A 19157-nucleotide genomic window follows, 5' to 3' on the forward strand; every position below is an offset into this window, starting at 1 on the left:
GGGGACACTTGGGGACACATGCCACCCACTCTCCAACACCTCTTTCACCCTCAGGCCAGGTGCCGGCAGAGCTGGAGCAGGACTGGCAGGAAGGCAGCGGGGGCGGTGGTAGGTCTCTGCACTCATTCCTCCCTTTTGGCACCCAAACTTGAGGCCAGGGGTGCAGCCCCTCACCCCCTCTGCCCCCTCTGCCCTCTCTGCCCACAGATGCCCCTGGACAGTTCAGCGTTGCGTTCCGTGACGGCTCCTACCTGTCCCTGCCTGGGCACCTCTTCCCTCGCGGGTGAGTGACAGCAGGGACTAGGCACCTAAACATGGGTCCTGCACCCCCCACTGCACCCTGACCCCACCCCCCACTGCACCCTTCCAGGGGCTTCCACCCTGTCCCACTGCTTTGCACCACCTCCCACAAGTGTTGCACCCATCACACCCACTACCTCCCACCCATTGCAGCATTGGGCTCATCACAGTGTTGTAGCCACTGCAGCATTGCACCCACAGCATTGCACCCATTGCACCCACAGCATTGCACCCATTGCAAACACAGCATTGCAGCCATTGCATCCACAGCATTGCACCCATCACAGCATTGCACCCATTGCACCCACAGCATTGGACCCATTGCAGCATTGCACTCATTGAACCCATTGCAGCATTGCACCCATTGCACTCACAACATTGCAGCATTGCACCCACAACATCGCATCCATTGCAGCCACAGTATTGCAGCATTGCACCCATTGCAACCACAGCACTGCACCCATTGTAGCATGGAGCCCGTCAGAGTATTGCACCCATCACCGTGTCACCCTGCCTGCAGCATCACACCCATTGCGGCATTGCAGCCTTCCTGCAGCATTGCTCCCCTTCCCCTGCCATCACACCCTCCCTGGGTGCTGCATCCCTGCTGCACTGCAGCCTCCTGCACCCACGCTGGGTGCTGCACCCACTGTGTCCCCCATCCCCCTCTCCCTGCAGCCCACCCGAGGCACCCGACAGCATCGAGCTGGAGCTGCGGACGAGCAGTGCCGAAGGGCTGCTGCTGTGGCACGGGGCGGTGAGTGGGGACAGGGGCACAGCCAGGGGGGAGCTGGAGGGCTGAGGCCCCCCTCAGGGTGGGGGTCAGGAGCTCCCTCCCCTACTCACTGCCCCACGGTGCCAGCAGGAGCCCAGCGAGGGTGGCAAAGCCAAAGATTTCATTGGCCTCGGCTTGAAGGACGGGCACCTGGTGTTCAGGTGAGTGGGGGGACAGGGTGTCACCCCAGGGTGCCCCGTGCCACCCAGGGGAGCCCTGTGCCACCCCCTGTGCTGAGCCATGCCACCTGCAGCTACCAGCTGGGCAGTGGTGAGGCCACCATCGTCTCTGAAGACCCCATCAATGACGGCGAGTGGCACCGGGGTGACGGCGACAAGGTGGGTGGGGGTCAGGGTGGGGGGTGTTGGGGTGGGGGGTTGGGGTGCAATGCTGATGGGTGCTGTGCAGGGAGGGCCGGCGTGGCTGGCTGCAGGTGGACGGGGAGGAGCCGGTGGTCGGGGAATCACCAGGAACCAACGTCATGGCCAACACCCAGGGCAGCGTCTACGTGGGTACGGTGGCACCCGGGGGCACGGCGGGGCATGGGGGGCGTGGGATGGGACAATGAGGGGAACACAGGGTGGGATGTGGGGTGGACATAGGGTGGGAAATGAGGTGGGACATGGGATGGGATGTAAGGTGGGTCGTGGGGTGGACATGGGATAGACTGGAGTAGATATGGGGTGGGATATGAGGTGGGACGTGGGATGGATATGGGGTGGCCATGAAGTGGGATATAAGGTGGGCCATGGGGTGGATATGGGATAGACCTGGGATGGACATGGGGTGGGATGTGAGGTGTGACCTGGGATGGACATGGGATGGGACATGGGGTGGACATGGAGTGGGATATGAGGAGAGATATAAGGTGGGTTGTGAAGTGGACGTGGGATAGACCTGGGATGGACATTGGATGGACCTGGGGTGGGACATGGAATGGACATGGGATGGACAGGAGGTGGAACATAAGATGGGGTGTGGGGTGGTCCTGGGATGGACCTGGGGTGGGACATGGGATGGATAGGGGCTGGGATGTGGAATGGACATGGGGTGGACATGGAGTGGGATGTGGGGTGGGATATAAGGTGGGTTGTGGAGTGGGACATGGGATGGACATAAGGTGGGATGTGGGTTGGGCAGGGGATGGATGTGGGGTGAGGTGTGGGATGGACATGAGGTGGATGTGAGTTGGGAGGTGGGATGGGATATAAGGTGAGACATGGGATGGGACATGTAGGGGTTCCATGAGACTCAAGCCAAGACACGAGAGGGGACAGAGGGACAGAGGAGGGGACATGGGCTGGGACACAGTCCCGGCTCTCTTGATGGGGCACAGAACAGACACTGGAGGGGAACACGGGACAGGGGGCACTTGATGGACACGAGCTGGACAGGGGTGAGCGCAGTGGGTGCCCCACACCCCCCGTGTCCCCCCCATGTCCCCCCATGTCCCCCGCAGGCGGTGCCCCGGACCCCCGCAGCCTGACGGCCGGCAAGTTCCCCTCCGGGCTCAGCGGCTGCCTGCGGGGCCTGGTGCTGGCATCGGCCGGGATCCCCCGGCACCCCATCGACCTGCGGCACGGCGCGGGTGGGGGGCTCCCCGGCCCCCCCCTGCCCTGCCTAACTCCCCCCAGAATATATTTGGGGGGGAATTTGGTCAATTTTATCATTTTCCAAAAGAAAACCCCCACACAAGCCACGAGGAAAACGGTGCTTCGCTGCCCCAGGAGGACTTGGGGGGAAGGGGGCCGGGACCCCCAGAAATGTTTACACCCACATCCCCCCCACACACACACACCCCCCGGCCCCCCCAGACTGTGCCGGGGCGGCCGGGCCGCCTGGGTGCCCCCCGGGGTCAGGGGGGTGTGGGGGGAGGCAGGAGGGACAATGGGGGGACCCCTGCAGGGACGGCTATTAAAGGAGAGACAACCAGTGTGGGTGTCGTGTTTTGGGGGGGCTGTGCCAGGGGAAGGGGGGGTGGTGTGGGGGGTCTGGGGGATACAGTGTGAGGATTCGTGAGGGGGGTGATGAGGGGGGGTATGAGGGCTTGGGGGTGTGGTATAGCCTATACTGGGGGTTATGGGGTCCAGGGGGGCCTGTACAGGGGGCGGGGGGTGTGGGGGTACAGGATGGCTTATTTGGGGGGGCAGGGTTAGATATGGATGAGTGGACAGTGAGGTGGATGGAGAGCTGCTGAATGACAGAGCCCAGAGGGGGGGATCAATGGCACAGAGTCGAGTTGGAGGCCTGTGGCCAGTGGAGTTCCACAGGGATGGGTTCTGGGGCCGGTCTGGCTCAACATCTTCATCAACCCCCTGGATGAGGGCACAGAGGGACCCTCAGCAAGTTCCCTGCTGGCACCAAACTGGGAGCACTGGCTGGTTCACCAGAGGCTGAGCTGCCAGTCAGCGGGATCTTGACCGGCTGAGAGGAACCTCATGAGGTTCAACAAGGACAAGTGCAGGGTCCTGCATCTGGGAAGGAACAACCCCATGCACCAGCACAGGCTGGGGGTGACCTGCTGGAGAGCAGCTCCAGGAGAGAGACCTGGCAGTGCTGATTGATAATAAACTAAATATGAGCCAGCAATGTGCCCTTGTGGGCAAGAAGCCAATGGCAGCCTGGGATGCATCAAGAAGAGTGTGGGCAGCAGGTCAAGGGAGGTTCTTCTCCCCTTCTACTCTGCCCTGCTGAGGCCTCATCTGGAGTCCTGTGGCCAGTTCTGGGCTCCTCAGCTGCAGAGACACAGGGAACTGCTGGAGAGTTGAGCACAGGGACACCAAGATGATCAAGGGAACACAACAAGTTCCATTTAAAGATAAGTCGAAACTGTGTCAGTGTTGGGGTGAGGGAGCCCTGGCCCAGGCTGCCCAGGGAGGGTGTGGAGGCTCCTTCCTTGGAGCTCTTCAAGACCCCCCTGGACACGTTCCTGTGTGACCTGATCTAGGTGGGAGCTGCTTCTGCAGGGAGTTGGACTGGATGAGCTCTGAAGGTCCCTTCCAACCCCACCATTCTATGATTCTATGATGATCCGTGGGGTGTCTGTGAGGTGTCTATGAGATGTCTATGGGGTGTCCATGGGGTGTGTGTGGGGTGTGTATTGGGTATGTATGGGGTGTCCATGGGGTGTCCATGGGAGTGTCTATGAGTTGTGTGTGGGGTGTCCATGGGGTGTCTATGGGGTGACCATGGGGGTGTCTATGGGGTGTGTGTGGGGTGTCCATGGGGTGTCCATGCGGTGTCCGCGGGGTGTCCGTGGGGTGTCCGTGGGGTGTCCATGCGGTGTCCATGCGGTGTCCATGGGGTGTCCATGGGGTGTCCGTGGGGTGTCCGTGGGGTGTCCATGGGGTGTCCATGCGGTGTCCATGCGGTGTCCATGGGGTGTCCATGGGGTGTCCGCGGGGTGTCCGCGGGGTGTCCATGGGATGTCCATGCGGTGTCCATGCGGTGTCCATGGGGTGTCCATGGGGTGTCCGTGGGGTGTCCATGCGGTGTCCATGGGGTGTCCATGCGGTGTCCATGCGGTGTCCATGGGGTGTCCATGGGGTGTCCGTGGGGTGTCCGTGGGGTGTCCATGGGGTGTCCATGCGGTGTCCATGCGGTGTCCATGGGGTGTCCATGGGGTGTCCGCGGGGTGTCCGCGGGGTGTCCATGGGATGTCCATGCGGTGTCCATGGGGTGTCCATGCGGTGTCCATGGGGTGTCCATGGGGTGTCCATGGGGTGTCCGCGGGGTGTCCGCGGGGTGTCCATGGGGTGTCCATGGGGTGTCCATGGGGTGTCTGCGAGGTGTCCGCGGGGTGTCCATGGGGTGTCCATGGGGTATCCATGCGGTGTCCGCGGGGTGTCCATGCGGTGTCCATGCGGTGTCCATGGGGTGTGCGTGGGGTGTCCGTGGGGTGTGTGTGGGGTGTCCATGGGGTGTCCGCGGGGTGTCCGCGGGCTGTGGGGCGGGTTCCTGCCGGCCGCTGGGGGGCGCTGCGCGGGGCGGCCCCGTGCCCGTCGCGGCCCGTTCCCGTCACGCCCCGCGCCCACCGCCCGTCGCGCGCGTGGCGTCAGCGGCGCTGAGGGCGGCGGCGGCGGCGGCGGCGGGAGGGGCCGGGCCGGGCCGGGCCGGGGCGGCGGCAGCGGGGCAGCGGCGGCAGCGCCACCGGCAGCGCAGCACAGCCCCCGGCAGCGCCACCGGGCCCGCGGCCGCCATGGCGCCGCGCCTGCAGCTGGAGAAGGCGGCGTGGCGCTGGACCGAGACGGTGCCGCCCGAGGCGGTGGCGCAGGAGCACATCGAGGCGGCCTACCGCGTCCGGCTGGAGCCCTGCCAGCGCGGCGCCTGCCGGTACCGGCCCCGCGGCCCCCTGCCCGCCGTGCCCGCGCCCTCGGGGACCCCGCACCCGCCCCCTCCCCCGCCCCCCAACCCGCGCTCGGCGTCGGGCTCCGGGGAGTCCCCCGTTCCCTTCCCTCGGGCCCTCGCCCCCAGCGCCGGGGTGGCAGGGCCGCGTTCCTGCTCCCTCCCGTGGGGCCGGAGAAGCACCTCGCGCTGCCGGGGCCCCTCAGCGGCCGTGGGAGTCACCTTGCCCTTCTTGGGGCTCCCCCTTACCCGGGTTTGAGGGAATTCTCTCTCTGCCTGGCTCCCCAGATGTAGGGGATCCCCTTATGGGGGACGCCTCTCCCTGCCTGGCTCCCCAAATGTAGGAGTCCTCCCCAAGTCCTCCAGGGTCCCCCTTCCCTCCCCCTCCTAGTTCTCCATCACCTTGTTCATCCATAACCACTGTTTTTGAGGGGGCTGAGGGACCAATGTCCCACCCTGTTAACTCTAGTTCACATTATGAGCTCCTCCTTGTTCTCATCCCCCACAGTGTGTGTGTGTGTGTGTGTGTGTGTGTATGTGTCCCAAGGGACAGCAGTGTCCTTTCCATGGGGGTGACAGTTGGGTTCTGCAGGAGGAACTGTCGGGGGAACCCAAACTGCCTGGTGGGCATCGGGGAGCACGTCTGGCTGGGGGAGATAGACGAGAACAGCTTCCACAACATCGACGACCCCAACTGCGAGCGCCGCAAGAAGGTAACACGTGTGTCCCCAAAACAGGCATCTCCTCCCTTTCCTGCTTCCTGGGAGAAGATGGGGACGAGGGGATGTGGCTGTGTGTCCAGTGTTTGCCTTGCAAACAGCCAGCAAGTGGCTGCCCTGAGTGCAGGATTTGGCCAGTGACCGCTGTTGCTTTCTGTCTCATGCCAGAACGCGTTTGTGGGCTTAACGAACCTCGGCGCCACCTGCTACGTCAACACTTTCTTGCAGATGTGGTTTCTTAACTTGGAGCTCAGGCAAGCCCTCTACTTGTGTGCCAGCACCTGCAGCACGGCCAGGGAGGGCATCCCCAAAGACAAAGGTGGGTGGAAGGTCCCCTGGCACCCATGGGAAGGCTTTTGCTCGTTTTAAATCAGAATCATTTTGGTTGGATAAGACCTTTAAGCTGATTGAGTCTCCTCACCCTGCCCAGCCCACCACTAAGCCCTCAGCTCCACAGCTTTGGGATCCCTCCAGGGCTGGGCACTCCCCCAGCTCCCTGGGCAGCCTGGCAAAGGGGCTGACACCCCTCTCAGGGAAACAGTTCTGCCTCAGCTCCAACCTCAACCTCCCCTGGGGCAACTGCAGCCCATTTCCTCTTGGCCTGTCACATGGGAGCAGAGATTGACCCCCAGTTCCCTGCAGCCTCCTGTCAGGGAGTTGCAGAGAATGCTCATGTCCTCCCTCAGCCTCCTCACCCATTCTTCTTCTCACACCCCCATTCCCTCAGCTGCTCCCTATCAGACTTGTGCTCCAGCCCTTTCCCCAGCTTCATTGCCTGAAGTTCTGTCAAAATGTTCTCCAGTTTCACAGGCTGGCATCAGCTTTGGGATGATGTTTAGTGGGAGAATGGATGTGTGAAGCTATAGCCACTCACTTGGGAACAAACCAACCTTTATCTGAATTTCATTCCTTAGATCAGAGCCATCCAATTTGCTTGAAAAGTCAGATTTGGGTTTGTCTCTTGCCAGGCTGCTTCCCAACCTGGATTAATGCTGGTGCTGGAAGTTGAGGCTGGTCTTTGCTACTATAGGGCCGCCCTTATCCCATGGGAGGGTGAAGATTGAGGTCCCTGGTTGCAGCCTCAGGTGATGTACCTTTAGGTATGGTACAATGCTGTAGGTGCTCTGCATCAGGGCACCCACCTGATTTCTTCTGTTCCTGTTTTTTATGGTGTTTTTGAAGCACATTTTGCCATGTAGGGTAGGGAAGAAACCGTTGTAACAGGGTAATAGGCACTCACTGCTTGAGCTGTTCCCTCACAGCTCCTGCTGGGCACGGTGGGACCTTTATGGTTGGACTCAGTGACCATACAGGTCTTTTCTAGCCTAAATGATTCTGTGGTGTTTGACAGGACTTTGTTGTCATCACTGACATGAGCCACTTCATTTCTCACAGTGATTTCAAACAGCTTTTAAAACCCAGACCATTCCCCATCACCCAACTTAGCCCTGCAAAGAAAGCACACAGCAATTCCTGGGAACAATTCTCTCTTGCCTTGAATTACTGCCTGTAACTTGTGCAACTTGTTGGGTGTGTGGTGTTGTGGTGTTTCTTTTTAATAGACTATGAGCCTCAGACCATTTGTGAGCACCTCCAGTACTTGTTTGCCTTGCTGCAGAACAGCAAAAGGCGATACATCGATCCCTCGGGGTTCGTCAAAGCGCTGGGCCTGGACACGGGGCAGCAGCAGGTAGGTTGGAGCTGGACCCCTTGGGTAATCATCTTTAAAGCAGCATGAAACTGCCCCTTTCTGTTATTTTAACGTCTCTGAGCTGGGTGCAGAGGGAGAAGCAGTGCCCTGGGCTATTCCCGTTGGTGGGGGGATCAAGAGGGAGCTCAGGGGAGCGGTGAGATGGGGACTGGGAGTGTTGTTAGTACCTGCTCGAGCCCAGCACTGTGTGGGGTAAGAGCTGAAGCTGCCAGGAGGACCCTTTCACAAGGGTCTGCTCCTCCCAGGTGGACAGTTCATCAGGAGTTGAAGGGCTCTTGCAGGGTGAGAATGTTACTAGACTCTAAGACATTTAGCGAGGTCACCAGAAGCCAACCAGGGTGCAATACAGCATGTGGGGCTGGGACAGTGTGGTTAGTGAGGGGTGAGGGCTGCAGCTGGGTCCTGTGGGGCTTGAGAGAAGGCCAGGGCTTGGAATTGCACTAGTTGGAGGAAGAGGCCAAGTGCTGATGTGTGTTTCCTTGAGAGGATTGAGGAACAGCTGAGGGCCCTGGGGGTGTTTAGTCTGAAGAAGAGGGGGCTGAGAGGAGACATGATCTCTCTGCAACTCCCTGACAGGAGGCTGTGGGGAGCTGGGGGTCACACTCTGCTTCCAAGTAATGAGTGCTAGGACAAGAGGAAATTGGCTGCAGTTGCCCCAGGGGAGGTTGAGGTTGGAGCTGAGGCAGAACTGTTTCCCTCAGAGGGGTGTGAGCCCCTGTGCCAGGCTGCCCAGGGAGCTGGGGGAGTGCCCAGCCCTGGAGGGATCCCAAAGCCATGGAGCTGAGGTGCTGTGGGTCAGAACTGGGCTGGGCAGGGTGAGGGCAGGGCTGGGACTGCAGCAGCTTCAAGGGCATTTCCAACCAAAACGATTCTCTGAGGGTGCATAAGGGTAATGAAGCAGTCACTGCTGACTGGTGATACTGAAGAACAGATGGGAGAGGCCAAGACCCATTTGTTTCAGAAGGGGAGAGCAAAGGAAAGCCAAGGTGGGAGAGGAAGGCCCCAGGATGAGTGTGGGGAAGCTCCTGAGCACTGCTGGAAGGGCCAAGTCCCCAGGGCACCATCTCATTTTGAAGGGGTTTCTGTTTTTCTTCTCACCTCCTAACACCACCATGGGCAGCTGGTCTTGCATGCCAAGCTGTGAAAAACCAGCAGTAGGGGAATGGAAAGCTCTGCAGGAGCAGTTTGGGCTTTTTTGTCTTCCAGAGCCCTGCAAGGAGCAAGGCAGAAGTCAAACCACCCGGCAGGGCTGGCTGGGAGCCAGCCTAACTCACACTGAGGGCCTCACACTCCTTTTAGGCAAATTCCTCTTTTCCTTTAGTCCTCCTGACTGATCTTTTTGGGTTTAGTTTTTTTTCCCCTTCTATTCAGCACATGCCAGAGCCTGGGAGCGGCCTGTGTGGAAGGGGCTGTGGGTAACTTGCAGTAAATGAACACCATGGTTGAGCTTTGTGCTTTGGTAACAGCCTCACTTTGCTTTTCTAGGATGCCCAGGAGTTTTCAAAACTCTTCATGTCACTGCTGGAAGACACTTTATCCAAACAAAAAAACCCAGATGTTCGAAACATAGTGCAAAAGCAATTCTGTGGAGAATATGCCTATGTCACAGTGTGAGTACTGGGGCTTTGGGAAGAACTTTGTTGGGGGAGACATTTACATGAAGAATTTGAAGGAGGGAAAGGGGTTAGTTCCTGTGTGACCTGATCTAGGTGGGACCTGCTTTGGCAGGGGGGTTGGAATGCTTGAGCTCTAAAGGTCCTTCCCAACCCCCACCATGATTCTATGAAAGATCCCTCCTAGATCAGACAGATCCACCAGAGCAGGCAGGTAAGCTTCTGCTGAAACACTTGTTGTTAGAGGTTCCTTAGCTTTTAGGTTTCCTGGTGCTGCCTGCACAGTGTTACTGTATTTCACCAGCTGCTTTGAAGCTTTTAATCAAAATTTACCAATTCAACCTGCAAATGAGTTAGTGGAATGTGAAGTCCTGCTAGAAAATGGGGCTTGGGTGTCACAGCTTCATTCCTGTGTTCTCAAGGCTAAAATGGTGTGAGTTGGAAGCAGCTGCTCCTCATAGATCCTATTACTCCATTCACACCTTCTCAGAGAGTTTTTGTGGTGTAGAGGTGTGAACCCTATTAACACCAACCTCACTCTTTCTCCTACTTTTATAGGTCAGGGAGTACTTCACTAGTTGGCTGGGGAATTCATACATGTGAATCACTGAACTGTACTAATGTTTCTGGTCTTTTTCTTTTTAAAATCCTAGTTGTAACCAGTGTGGCAGAGAGTCCAAACTCGTGTCTAAGTTTTATGAGCTGGAGTTAAACATCCAAGGGCACAAGCAGCTGACAGACTGCATAACAGAATTTCTTAAGGTACAAGCACATTGGTTTTTGACTCCCCAAGGTGTTTTTAATTCCTTCCTTCAATTAACACTTCAAGGTCAATTGACTTGGAGGTTACTATCAGAGTAAAGACACTGTGTGATCTCACTGAGATGCATCCAAAAGGAAATGTTGTTTTTTCTGCCAGCCCCTAAAAAATGAGGCTTGAGTGATGGGAGTGAGGAGTGGCTCCAGAGCAGAATGTAGCTCATGGGCATGTTCTGGCTTTAAAAAACACTTGGAAGTTATGTCTTAATTCAAAATACTTTCCCAGCAAAGTTGAGAAAAAGTCCTCAAAGTCTTGAGAGAGGAGTCCTTGAGGGCTTTGTCATGGGTAGCACGGGAGGGAGGGTGGCTGTTCTATATCAATGCTCATCTGCATAGCAACAGGAGACATTCCCTGCTCTCAAAAATCCTGGGGAGGGCTGGGAATAGCTGCAAGAACAGCTGCAAGTGCTCTTAATTGAACTTGAGAATTTGCCTAGATCTGAAGTTAAGATCCGGCATGTTAAAGGTTGAGAGATGTGGATTCAGCTAAAAATATTTAGGACAGAACTAACCTGAAATGTGACTCTAAGCTGAGTGAGTGGTTGGGCAGCTGATGCTCTCAGCAGACCGGTTGCCCTGCTTGTGGCAGGTCTGCTAGGAACAAAACAGACTGGTTTGTGTACACCTGTTAAAATCCTGAAAGGAGGAACTTCAAGTTTGGCTGCTTCAACTGAACCAACACGGTGACCTTGTTTTAGGAGAGTTCTCCTCTGGCCTCATTGTGCTGTTAGATCTTTGTTACCATAGATGGTGACTGGTGAGGTGATGTAAGGGTGAGGGAGCCCTGGCCCAGGCTGCCCAGGGAGGGTGTGGAGGCTCCTCAGGAGGTTTCCAACCCCACCTGGACACGTTCCTGTGCCCCCTGAGCCAGGGGAAGCTGCTTGAGCAGGGGCTGGGGCTGGAGCAGCTCTGCAGGGCCCTTCCAACCCCCACCCTGCTGGGATTGTTTGTGGTTTTGTGACTCTGATGTTAGTGTGGCTGAGCATGAAGGTTGTAGTTTCTAGGCTAAAACGTGGCTTTACATTAACTTGGTTCATGAGAGCTCATAAAAGGGTGATTTAATGATTTTCAGAGCCCTTGTTGGTATAAACCAGCTCAGTCATGCAGGGAGCTCTCCTGACAGCAACAGGACAGTTAGCAATAAGGCTGGATTTGTCTAAAATTTGCCTTCAGCTGATGGCAGCTTACTATGGCTGTGCTGTAGCACCTTTATTAGTGTGCATCACTTTACTAATAAAGCACCTTTATTAGTGTGCATCATTAACAGAGAGGTAGTTTGGGATCCTCACTACAAGAAAAACACTGAGGGGCTGGAGCATGGCCAGGGGGGCACAGAGCTGGGGAAGGGGCTGGAGCACTGCTGGAGCACTGCTGGGGAGGGGCTGAGGGAATGGGAGTGTTGAGCCTGGAGAAGAGGAGGCTGAGGGCAGCCAGGAGCACTCTGACACTCCCCTGCAGGGAGCTGGGGGTCGGGCTCTGCTCCCCAGCCATGAATGACAGGACAAGGGGAAATGGGCTGCAGCTGCCCCAGGGGAGGTTGAGGCTGGAGCTGAGGCAGAACTGTTTCCCTGAGAGGGGTGTGAGCCCCTGTGCCAGGCTGCCCAGGGAGCTGGGGGAGTGCCCAGCCCTGGAGGGATCCCAAAGGCGTGGAGCTGAGGTGCTGAGGGCTGTGGGTCAGTGCTGGGCTGGGCAGGCTGAGGGCAGGGCTTGGGTTTAAAGGTCTTTCCCAGCCAAAAGGGCACTGCTGTAGTTTGCAGAGCATCTGCATAGAGACTTTTAAACTGATTTCCATGCTTTTCAGTCTCCAGTTGCTGAGTAGCTCTCACTGGTGGCTTTTTCAATATCAACCTGTTCTTTCTGCCTCCCCTCCCCACTCAGGAAGAAAAGTTAGAAGGAGACAATCGTTACTTTTGTGAAACTTGTCAGAGTAAGCAGAATGCCACGAGGAAGATCAGGCTGCTGAGTCTTCCCTGCACCCTCAACCTGCAGCTGATGCGTTTCGTGTTCGACAGGTAAAGCCTCTGGCTGCAGCACGTGCTGTGCAAGTGCCCTGGGTTGTGAGGGAGCTCTTTGAGAGTTCATCTGCTTGGCTCTTTCTGTGTTGATTTGAGAGGCTGAGGATTCAGGGAGTGCCTGAGCTTCTCTGGGGATGCTGAGTGGGTTTCAAAGGGGGTTGAAGTGGGAACTGTTACTGCTCTCTCCTAAACTGAAGCTTTGCCTCCACACAGACAAACTGGCCATAAGAAGAAGCTGAACACCTACATTGGCTTCTCTGAGCTGCTTGACATGGAGCCTTTTATGGAACAAACAAGTGAGTTTTGTGTGCTGTGTTTGTTTAACTTTACCCACTGCCCCTCAGCAGATGAGAGGTCCCCCCTAAGCCTCATCTTCTCCAGACTAAACAAGCCCAGTTTTCTTAATCCTTCTCCTAAGACAAGTGCTCCAGCCCCTATATTTTTACGTACCACTTCTGGCCTTGCTCATCTCTAAACATCCTGTAGTAGTGGGAACCCAAAACTGGATTTAGGATTGCAGATGTGGTCTCCTTGGAGTGCTGAGGATGGTAGCTGCTTCCTTTGGTCTGGCTGTGCAGCCCAGGCAGCTGTTAGTCTTCATTGCTGCCAGGAGTCTGCTGGCTCTTTTTTTACCCCCTAGGACTTCATGGTCCTTTGTCTGACTGGGGAACAGCTCTGTTGAAGTCAGAGCCTTCACCCTTGCAAGAGGTTATTTGATCCCAGATGTGAAAATTGGAACTTCTCCTTTGTGAATTAAATGGAGTTCCTTGTTGGCTTGTGCCTCTGACTTGGAAGAGAGATGCCTCTGAGCATTATTAGGGAAAAATGATGCCAAGGGTTGTTGGAAGCCCCATGTTTGTGGGAAGCACAACCTAGTAGACCCAAGAGCAGTATCCAGCTGCCTTGTGAAAAGGGGTGAAGAACTTGATAAGAAACAGATCACAGAATCTGCAGGGTTGGAAGGGACGTGGAAAGCTCATCCAGTGCAACCCCCTGCCAGAGCAGGACCCCCTAGAGCAGGGCACACAGGGACTCATCCAGCTGGGTTGGAATGTCTCCAGAGAAGGAGCCTCCACAGCCCATCTGGGCAGCCCCTGCCAGGGCTCCCTCACCTCAACAGGGAACAAATTCCTCCTTGTGTTGCTTTGGAACCTCTTCTGTTCCAGCTTGTGCCCGTTGCCCCTTGTCCTGTCATTGGCATCCCTGAGCACAGCCTGGCTCCAGCCTCCTCACACCCACCCTTGATGCATCTGTAACATGAATGAGCTCACCCCTCAGTCTCTTCTCCAAGCTGCAGAGCCCCAGCTCCCTCAGCCTTTCATCACAAGGCAGATGCTCCACTCCAGCATTTCTGTGGCCCTGCACTGAACTCTCTCTAGCAGCTCCCTGTCCTTCTGCAACTGAGGGGCCCAGAGCTGGGCACAATATCCCATATGTGGTCTCGGGACGACAGAGCAGAGGGGGAGCAGAACCTCTCTGACCTACTGCCCACAGCCCTTCTAACCCAGCCCAGGATGCCATTGGCCTCTTGCCCATGAGGGTACATTGGTGGCTCAGGCTCATCCTGCTGCCCACCAGCACTCCCAGCTCCCTTTCTCCTGTCCTACTCTCTAACAGTTCATTCCCCAGCCTCTGCTGGTCCATGGGGTTGTTCTTTCCCAGATGCCAGACTCTGCACTTGCCCTGGTTGAATGTCATTAGATTTCTCTCTGCCCAGCTCTCCAGCCTGTCCCGATCTCATTGAATGGCAGCACAGCCTTCTGAGGTGTCAACCACTCCTCCCAGTTTAGTGTCCTCAGCAAACTTGCTGCCAGTGCCTCTGTTCCCTCAGCAAGGTCATTAATGCATAGATTGAACAGCACCAGTCCCAGCACCGACCCCTGAGGGACTCCACTAGACACAGACCTCCAACTAAACCCTTCCCCATTAATCACAACCCTCTGCCTTCTTTCCTTCAACTAATTCAGATCTATGCTGCTTCCACCCAGAGCACTATCTTTACCCTCTGCTTCCCTTCCAGACGGTGTGTACGTGTACGAGCTGAGCGCCGTCCTCATCCACCGCGGCGTCAGCGCCTACTCCGGCCACTACATCGCCCACGTGAAGGACCCGCAGACGGGCGAGTGGTACAAGTTCAACGACGAGGACATAGAAAAGATGGAAGGGAAGAAACTGCAGTTGGGGATTGAGGAAGATCTAGGTAAAACCTTTAAGTTGTGAGTGCCCTTTTAAAATAACTCTCTTTATTGTTTTCTCACCACCAAAACCACGGAGGCTGAAAAACTCCCCGAGCCCTCTTAGAGCCCCTTAAAGTGCTCCCACACGTGCTGTGGCATCTTAGGAGTGATACTCCCAACAGCACTTCTTTTGATTGCAGCCAGATTTTCTTCCCTGCAGCCCTGTGTGGGTGTTTTCTTGCACCTCGTGATCAGTTCCTCTCGTATTTCTCCTGCCACGTGGCAGATAAGCTGCTGATAACTCAGGCAGCAGTTGCCTATCGGGATGGAACAGGCATGTTGTTGCTTCCTTGGCTGGTGTACAAAAAGGAGGCTGAGGAACTGATAGCACAACCACTTTCATTTTCCTTAGCATGTTATGTTTTTATTTGCACTGAGGTCACAGAACCTCAGGATGGTGAGGGTGGGAAGGGCCCTGCAGAGCTCATTCAGCCCAACCCTCTGCTAAAGCAGGTTCCCCTTGATGAGGGGGCACAGCAACGTGTCCAGGTGGGGTTGGAAACCTCCTGAGAAGGAGCCTCCACACCTTCCCTGGGCAGCCTGGGCCAGGGCTCCCTCACCTTTACAGTAAAGGAGTTTTTAAAGGGTTTTTTTAAAAGATGTTTTCTCAAAGGCAGCAGAGAATCCCTATGAAAAATCTTGATGCAAATAATGCTTTTGGAACTGCCTTTACCTTGCACTTTTTGCTTCTTTGCCCTCTTCTACTCTCATCAGCTCATCTTGTGCTGGTGGTGCCCAGAGAACCATGTTCCCTAGACATGGCAGGGTCTGGGTTTCTGGGGCTGAGGCTGGACCTGCAGGTTTCTTGTGCCGTTGATATATAGGAGTGGCTTAAATAGGTGCCATTAAATAAGTGTTCTGAGCACTGGGATTTGCAGTTGCTCAGTGTTCCTTAGCACAGCACTCTTTGCAGTATCAGGAAACAGGGAAGCTAATGCCAGAAATGTCATTGCTGTTGTGAGCAATCCGTTCCAGGAAACACCAGCCCACCAGGACACTTGTGCTTTGCCACAGCTGGGCTTGATGAAACCTCACCTTCCTTCAAAGCATCCCTAAATAACAGCTTCATGAAAAGATACCCTCAGATGCATTTGCTCTCTCTGTGTTGTAAAGCCACAGCAGCCTGAGCACTCCCTCAAGCTGGAGCCTCCTGCTCCCCTTTCCTTCCCTTCACACTTTTGTGTGGTGCTGCTTCCTTCTTCATCTCTCTTGCAAGTTCATCTTCCCTGTGTTTGATCCTGATGTCTGTAGCGCTCGCTGCCTGTCTCTGTCAGCCTGTCTCTGGCTGCCAATGCCTTGCTTCCAGCCCAACTGTGAAGCTCGTCAGACATCTAGTGGTGTGAGACAGAAAAATAAGCCCTGAAAGGAAACAAGAACTTCTCAGCCTTTCTTTTTAATCTCTTGAGTTACCCAGTGTAGCAAAATAAGGTGTGAATAAAGCTCTGTGGCTTCGACCTCGTACGGGTTTGTGCTCAACTGAAAGGCAGCGCTCTTGCTGAAGTGCAGGGCTGCTTGGAGGGTGGAAATAATGCCTGTTTTGAAGCTTCTCTAAGCTGAGAGCCCTCTTATATTTATCCAGTGTTGATGTTCTTTGCCTTGTCCAAACAAAACTGAGGCTCTTCTTTGTTAGGAACACAACAGCAGCGGGATGAGGTTGATAATACAAAGCAGAGGGCTGCTGTGGGGGAGAGGCCTGTAGCCTTGACCATGCAGATGGCAGTCATAGAGTCATAGAATGGTGGGGGTTGGAAGGGACCTTTAGAGCTCATCCAGCCCCTGCTAAAGCAGCTTCCCGTGGCTCAGGGGGCACAGGAACATGTCCAGGTGGGGTTGGAAACCTCCTGAGAAGGAGCCTCCACACCCTCCCTGGGCAGCCTGGGCCAGGGCTCCCTCACCTCAGCACCAAAGGAGCTTCTCCTCCTGTGCCAGGGGAACTTGTTGTGTTCCAGCTTCTTCCCATCACCCCTTGTCCTGTCAGTGGATACAACAGAAAAAAGGTGCTGCCCCAACCTCCTGACACCCACCCTTTAGATAATTGTTAATATTAATGAGATTCCCCCACAGCCTTCTCCAGACTAAACAGCCCCAGGGCCACAGCCTTTGGAGAAAGTGCAAGTAAGAGCATGCAGGAAGTCCCCTGGCTGCTGTGGTGGGAGAGACATGGGGATGTTCCCAGAATTTGCTAAGACAAACACTTTTATTGATATTTGACATTCCATTTAGAGTTTGACCCCTATGGAGGGGTTTTCCTGTCTTTTTTTCACATCCAAAAAAGCCCCAAACCAGTTGATTTTGAAGCTGCAGCTGTAGATAAGTGTTTTTCCCTTTGCTTGTCTCCCTGGAAATGCCAATTCTAGTGACAGGAGTTTAGCTCACACCTCCAGCTGCTCTGAAATGACCATTTGCTCCCTGAAAGCTTTCTAGCCCAACAGGAGGCCATGTGCTGTTTGATTTTCACGTGTGCAGTCACCTGTACATCAAGACTTTCTTTCCCTGAGGGATTTGACTCTGGTGTCAGGACAAGAGGCAGAAGGGAGATGTTTATGCACAAACTGCTCTTGGCTCAGTGAGGTTTAATTGGGGAGAGAAGAGAGGCTCTTGCCAAAGGGTGGTTCGGAGCAGGCTCCTAATTTTAGTCCCTTTGATTTATTCTCCCTCCAGAAATTCCAGAGGGATTTGGGTCTTGCTTTGGGATACAATTTTGGCTTCTGCCAAGCCCAGGGCTTGGCAAAACGAGGCCTGGCAGAGTGCAGTGGGAAGAGGGAAACCAGCTAGGTGGCAAACTCATCCCGTTGCTGGAGGATTGGGAAGTGAGGCCTCTGTGTTGATTGTGTTTTTACCTTCTGCACCGCAGCGGAACCTTCCAAATCCCAGACTCGGAAACCCAAGTGCGGGAAAGGGACTCACTGCTCCCGCAACGCCTACATGCTGGTGTACAGGCTGCAAACCAGGGAGAAGTCTCTGACAATTGAAGTACCAGGTAAGTGAACTTTGACTCTCTCAGCCTCCAGTCTCGTGTTGTGGTGCTCCAGGCAAGCCAGGAGCTGGGGTTTTGCTCGGAGCTCCTTGTGTCATCCTTGTGTCCCTGGAAGTGCCGTATGGCAACTCAGTGTTGTGACCAGCGAAACCTCAGGGCATTCCTAGGTGCTTAAATCATGTTAGCCTCATGATCTCCCTCCTGTGCCTTCTCAGACCTCACCATCTTTGAAGCTGGAACACAAAAAGTTCTATTTAAACATAAAAAACCCCTATTTCAGTGTTTGAGTGAGGGAGCCCTGGCCCAGGCAGGCTGTGGAGGCTCCTTCCTTGGAGCTCTTCAAAACCACCCCAGGACATGTTCCTGTGTGACCTGATCTAGGTGGGACCTGCTTCTGCAGGGGGTTTGGACTGGATGATCTCTAAAGGTCCCTTCCAACCCCCACCATGCTGTGATTCTATGATATTAACCAGTGAGACAAGGTGGGAAGGGGTTAGAGGGGGAGCTCACCCCGCTGGGAGCCACGTGTGGCAGCAGGAGCACTGGGATCTGCAGCCAGGATCCCACAGGAACCACTCAGAGAGCAGTGTGGTTAAATGCCACGTGCTGTGTTGGAGGTGAATAATGCTGACAGATGTCAGGTTTCTTCTGTAGATGCTTCATCTTTGTTGTATCAAGAATGAACGACGTGAAAATAAGAGGATGGGAGCCCGTAATGGGAGTTCTGTGTGAGCACGTTTGTGTCTCGCTTCAGAATGACTGGGGGTGGCAGAAATCCCTGTGGGTTTGGCCCCTGGATTTAATGATGCTTCACATTCGTGTGCTACTAGATGAGAAATATTAATTAGGCCTCTGGTGCTGATGAGGATGGAGGTGTGTTCCTCTTCCAGCAAGCGAGGTGGCGTGGCCCCTTCGCAGCGCTGCTGCTCGTTCAGGTTGTCTGTGTGCAGAGGGGCTAAATCCTACACCTTTCCCCCTTCCTCCTAATAACAGCACCACACTTCTTCCAGCTAAAACCACCCTCTGAGCCACTCAGCTTTGGGAATCAGCGTTCATTCCTTCCTCGGATCTGCCTTTTCAGTCTCTTGCTCTCCCCTTTCCTCCTACCCCTTTGCCCAAAACAATAACTCGACAGAAGCCTCTCCACCCAGCTCCAAATTCCTGCACAGCCCAGCAGTTGCCTTTGTTTCCCGTGGCAGCCTGCCAGGGAACAGGGAGCGAAGGGCAGCACTCGAGCCCTGTGGTTGTGGGAAGGTTTCATGCAACTGTAAATTTGAGGCATTTTGCTTTGATTCTGGTAAAAGTGGCTTTTCTGGGACAGCAGAGACACATAACTTGGCTCTGACCTCAAGGAGGAGGGTCAAGCTGGTTGAGTTTTAATGCTGTGTGTTCACCCAAGGTGGGGATTGTACTCCTTTAACCTTTCTGGAAATCTTTTAGCTCTTCAGAAGACTGATAATTAGGAAATGGCTTCAGATAAGTAGTGCTTTGCCCCTCCCTTACACCAGCTCTGCGAGGGAAGTGGTTTATCCTCTGGGTTTTTTTTTTCCTCCTGCTGAGATTTGGTTTGTTTCTGGTTTTTTCCGTCAGTGACAGCAAAAAATTCCATTTCCCTCATCTTTCTGTCTGGGATCTGCTTCAGATTAT

At 55.1% G+C, this 19157-nt stretch overlaps 2 protein-coding genes across 6 annotated transcripts in view; both read left to right on the forward strand.

Moving 5' to 3' along the window:
* HSPG2 (heparan sulfate proteoglycan 2) overlaps nucleotides 1–3084 on the forward strand; it is a 52153-nt gene extending 49069 nt beyond the window's left edge. Inside the window, 7 exon segments of the mRNA XM_062013255.1 lie at nucleotides 55–108; nucleotides 208–283; nucleotides 979–1057; nucleotides 1166–1236; nucleotides 1329–1413; nucleotides 1484–1587; nucleotides 2535–3084. Coding sequence (XP_061869239.1) covers nucleotides 55–108; nucleotides 208–283; nucleotides 979–1057; nucleotides 1166–1236; nucleotides 1329–1413; nucleotides 1484–1587; nucleotides 2535–3084 — 1019 coding nt within the window.
* Nucleotides 3085–5194: 2110 nt separating this feature from the next.
* USP48 (ubiquitin specific peptidase 48) overlaps nucleotides 5195–19157 on the forward strand; it is a 37253-nt gene continuing 23290 nt past the window's right edge. For 2 of the 5 annotated variants that reach the window (XR_009820229.1, XR_009820230.1), the window contains exons 1-10: nucleotides 5195–5407; nucleotides 6012–6132; nucleotides 6307–6457; nucleotides 7701–7828; nucleotides 9335–9459; nucleotides 10116–10224; nucleotides 12160–12293; nucleotides 12510–12592; nucleotides 14317–14496; nucleotides 17388–17513. Coding sequence is in view for 2 of the 5 variants with exons in the window: in XM_062013142.1 (XP_061869126.1) it covers nucleotides 5274–5407; nucleotides 6012–6132; nucleotides 6307–6457; nucleotides 7701–7828; nucleotides 9335–9459; nucleotides 10116–10224; nucleotides 12160–12293; nucleotides 12510–12592; nucleotides 14317–14496; nucleotides 17388–17513 (1291 nt within the window). In the remaining 3 variants the exon portion in view is untranslated. The remainder of the gene's footprint in view (nucleotides 5408–6011; nucleotides 6133–6306; nucleotides 6458–7700; nucleotides 7829–9334; nucleotides 9460–10115; nucleotides 10225–12159; nucleotides 12294–12509; nucleotides 12593–14316; nucleotides 14497–17387; nucleotides 17514–19157) is intronic. The other 3 variants (XM_062013142.1, XM_062013143.1, XR_009820228.1) reach the window with 2 other exon arrangements.

Source organism: Colius striatus, chromosome 21 (genome assembly GCF_028858725.1).
Source record: "Colius striatus isolate bColStr4 chromosome 21, bColStr4.1.hap1, whole genome shotgun sequence".
Classification (NCBI taxonomy): Eukaryota; Metazoa; Chordata; class Aves; order Coliiformes; family Coliidae; genus Colius; species Colius striatus.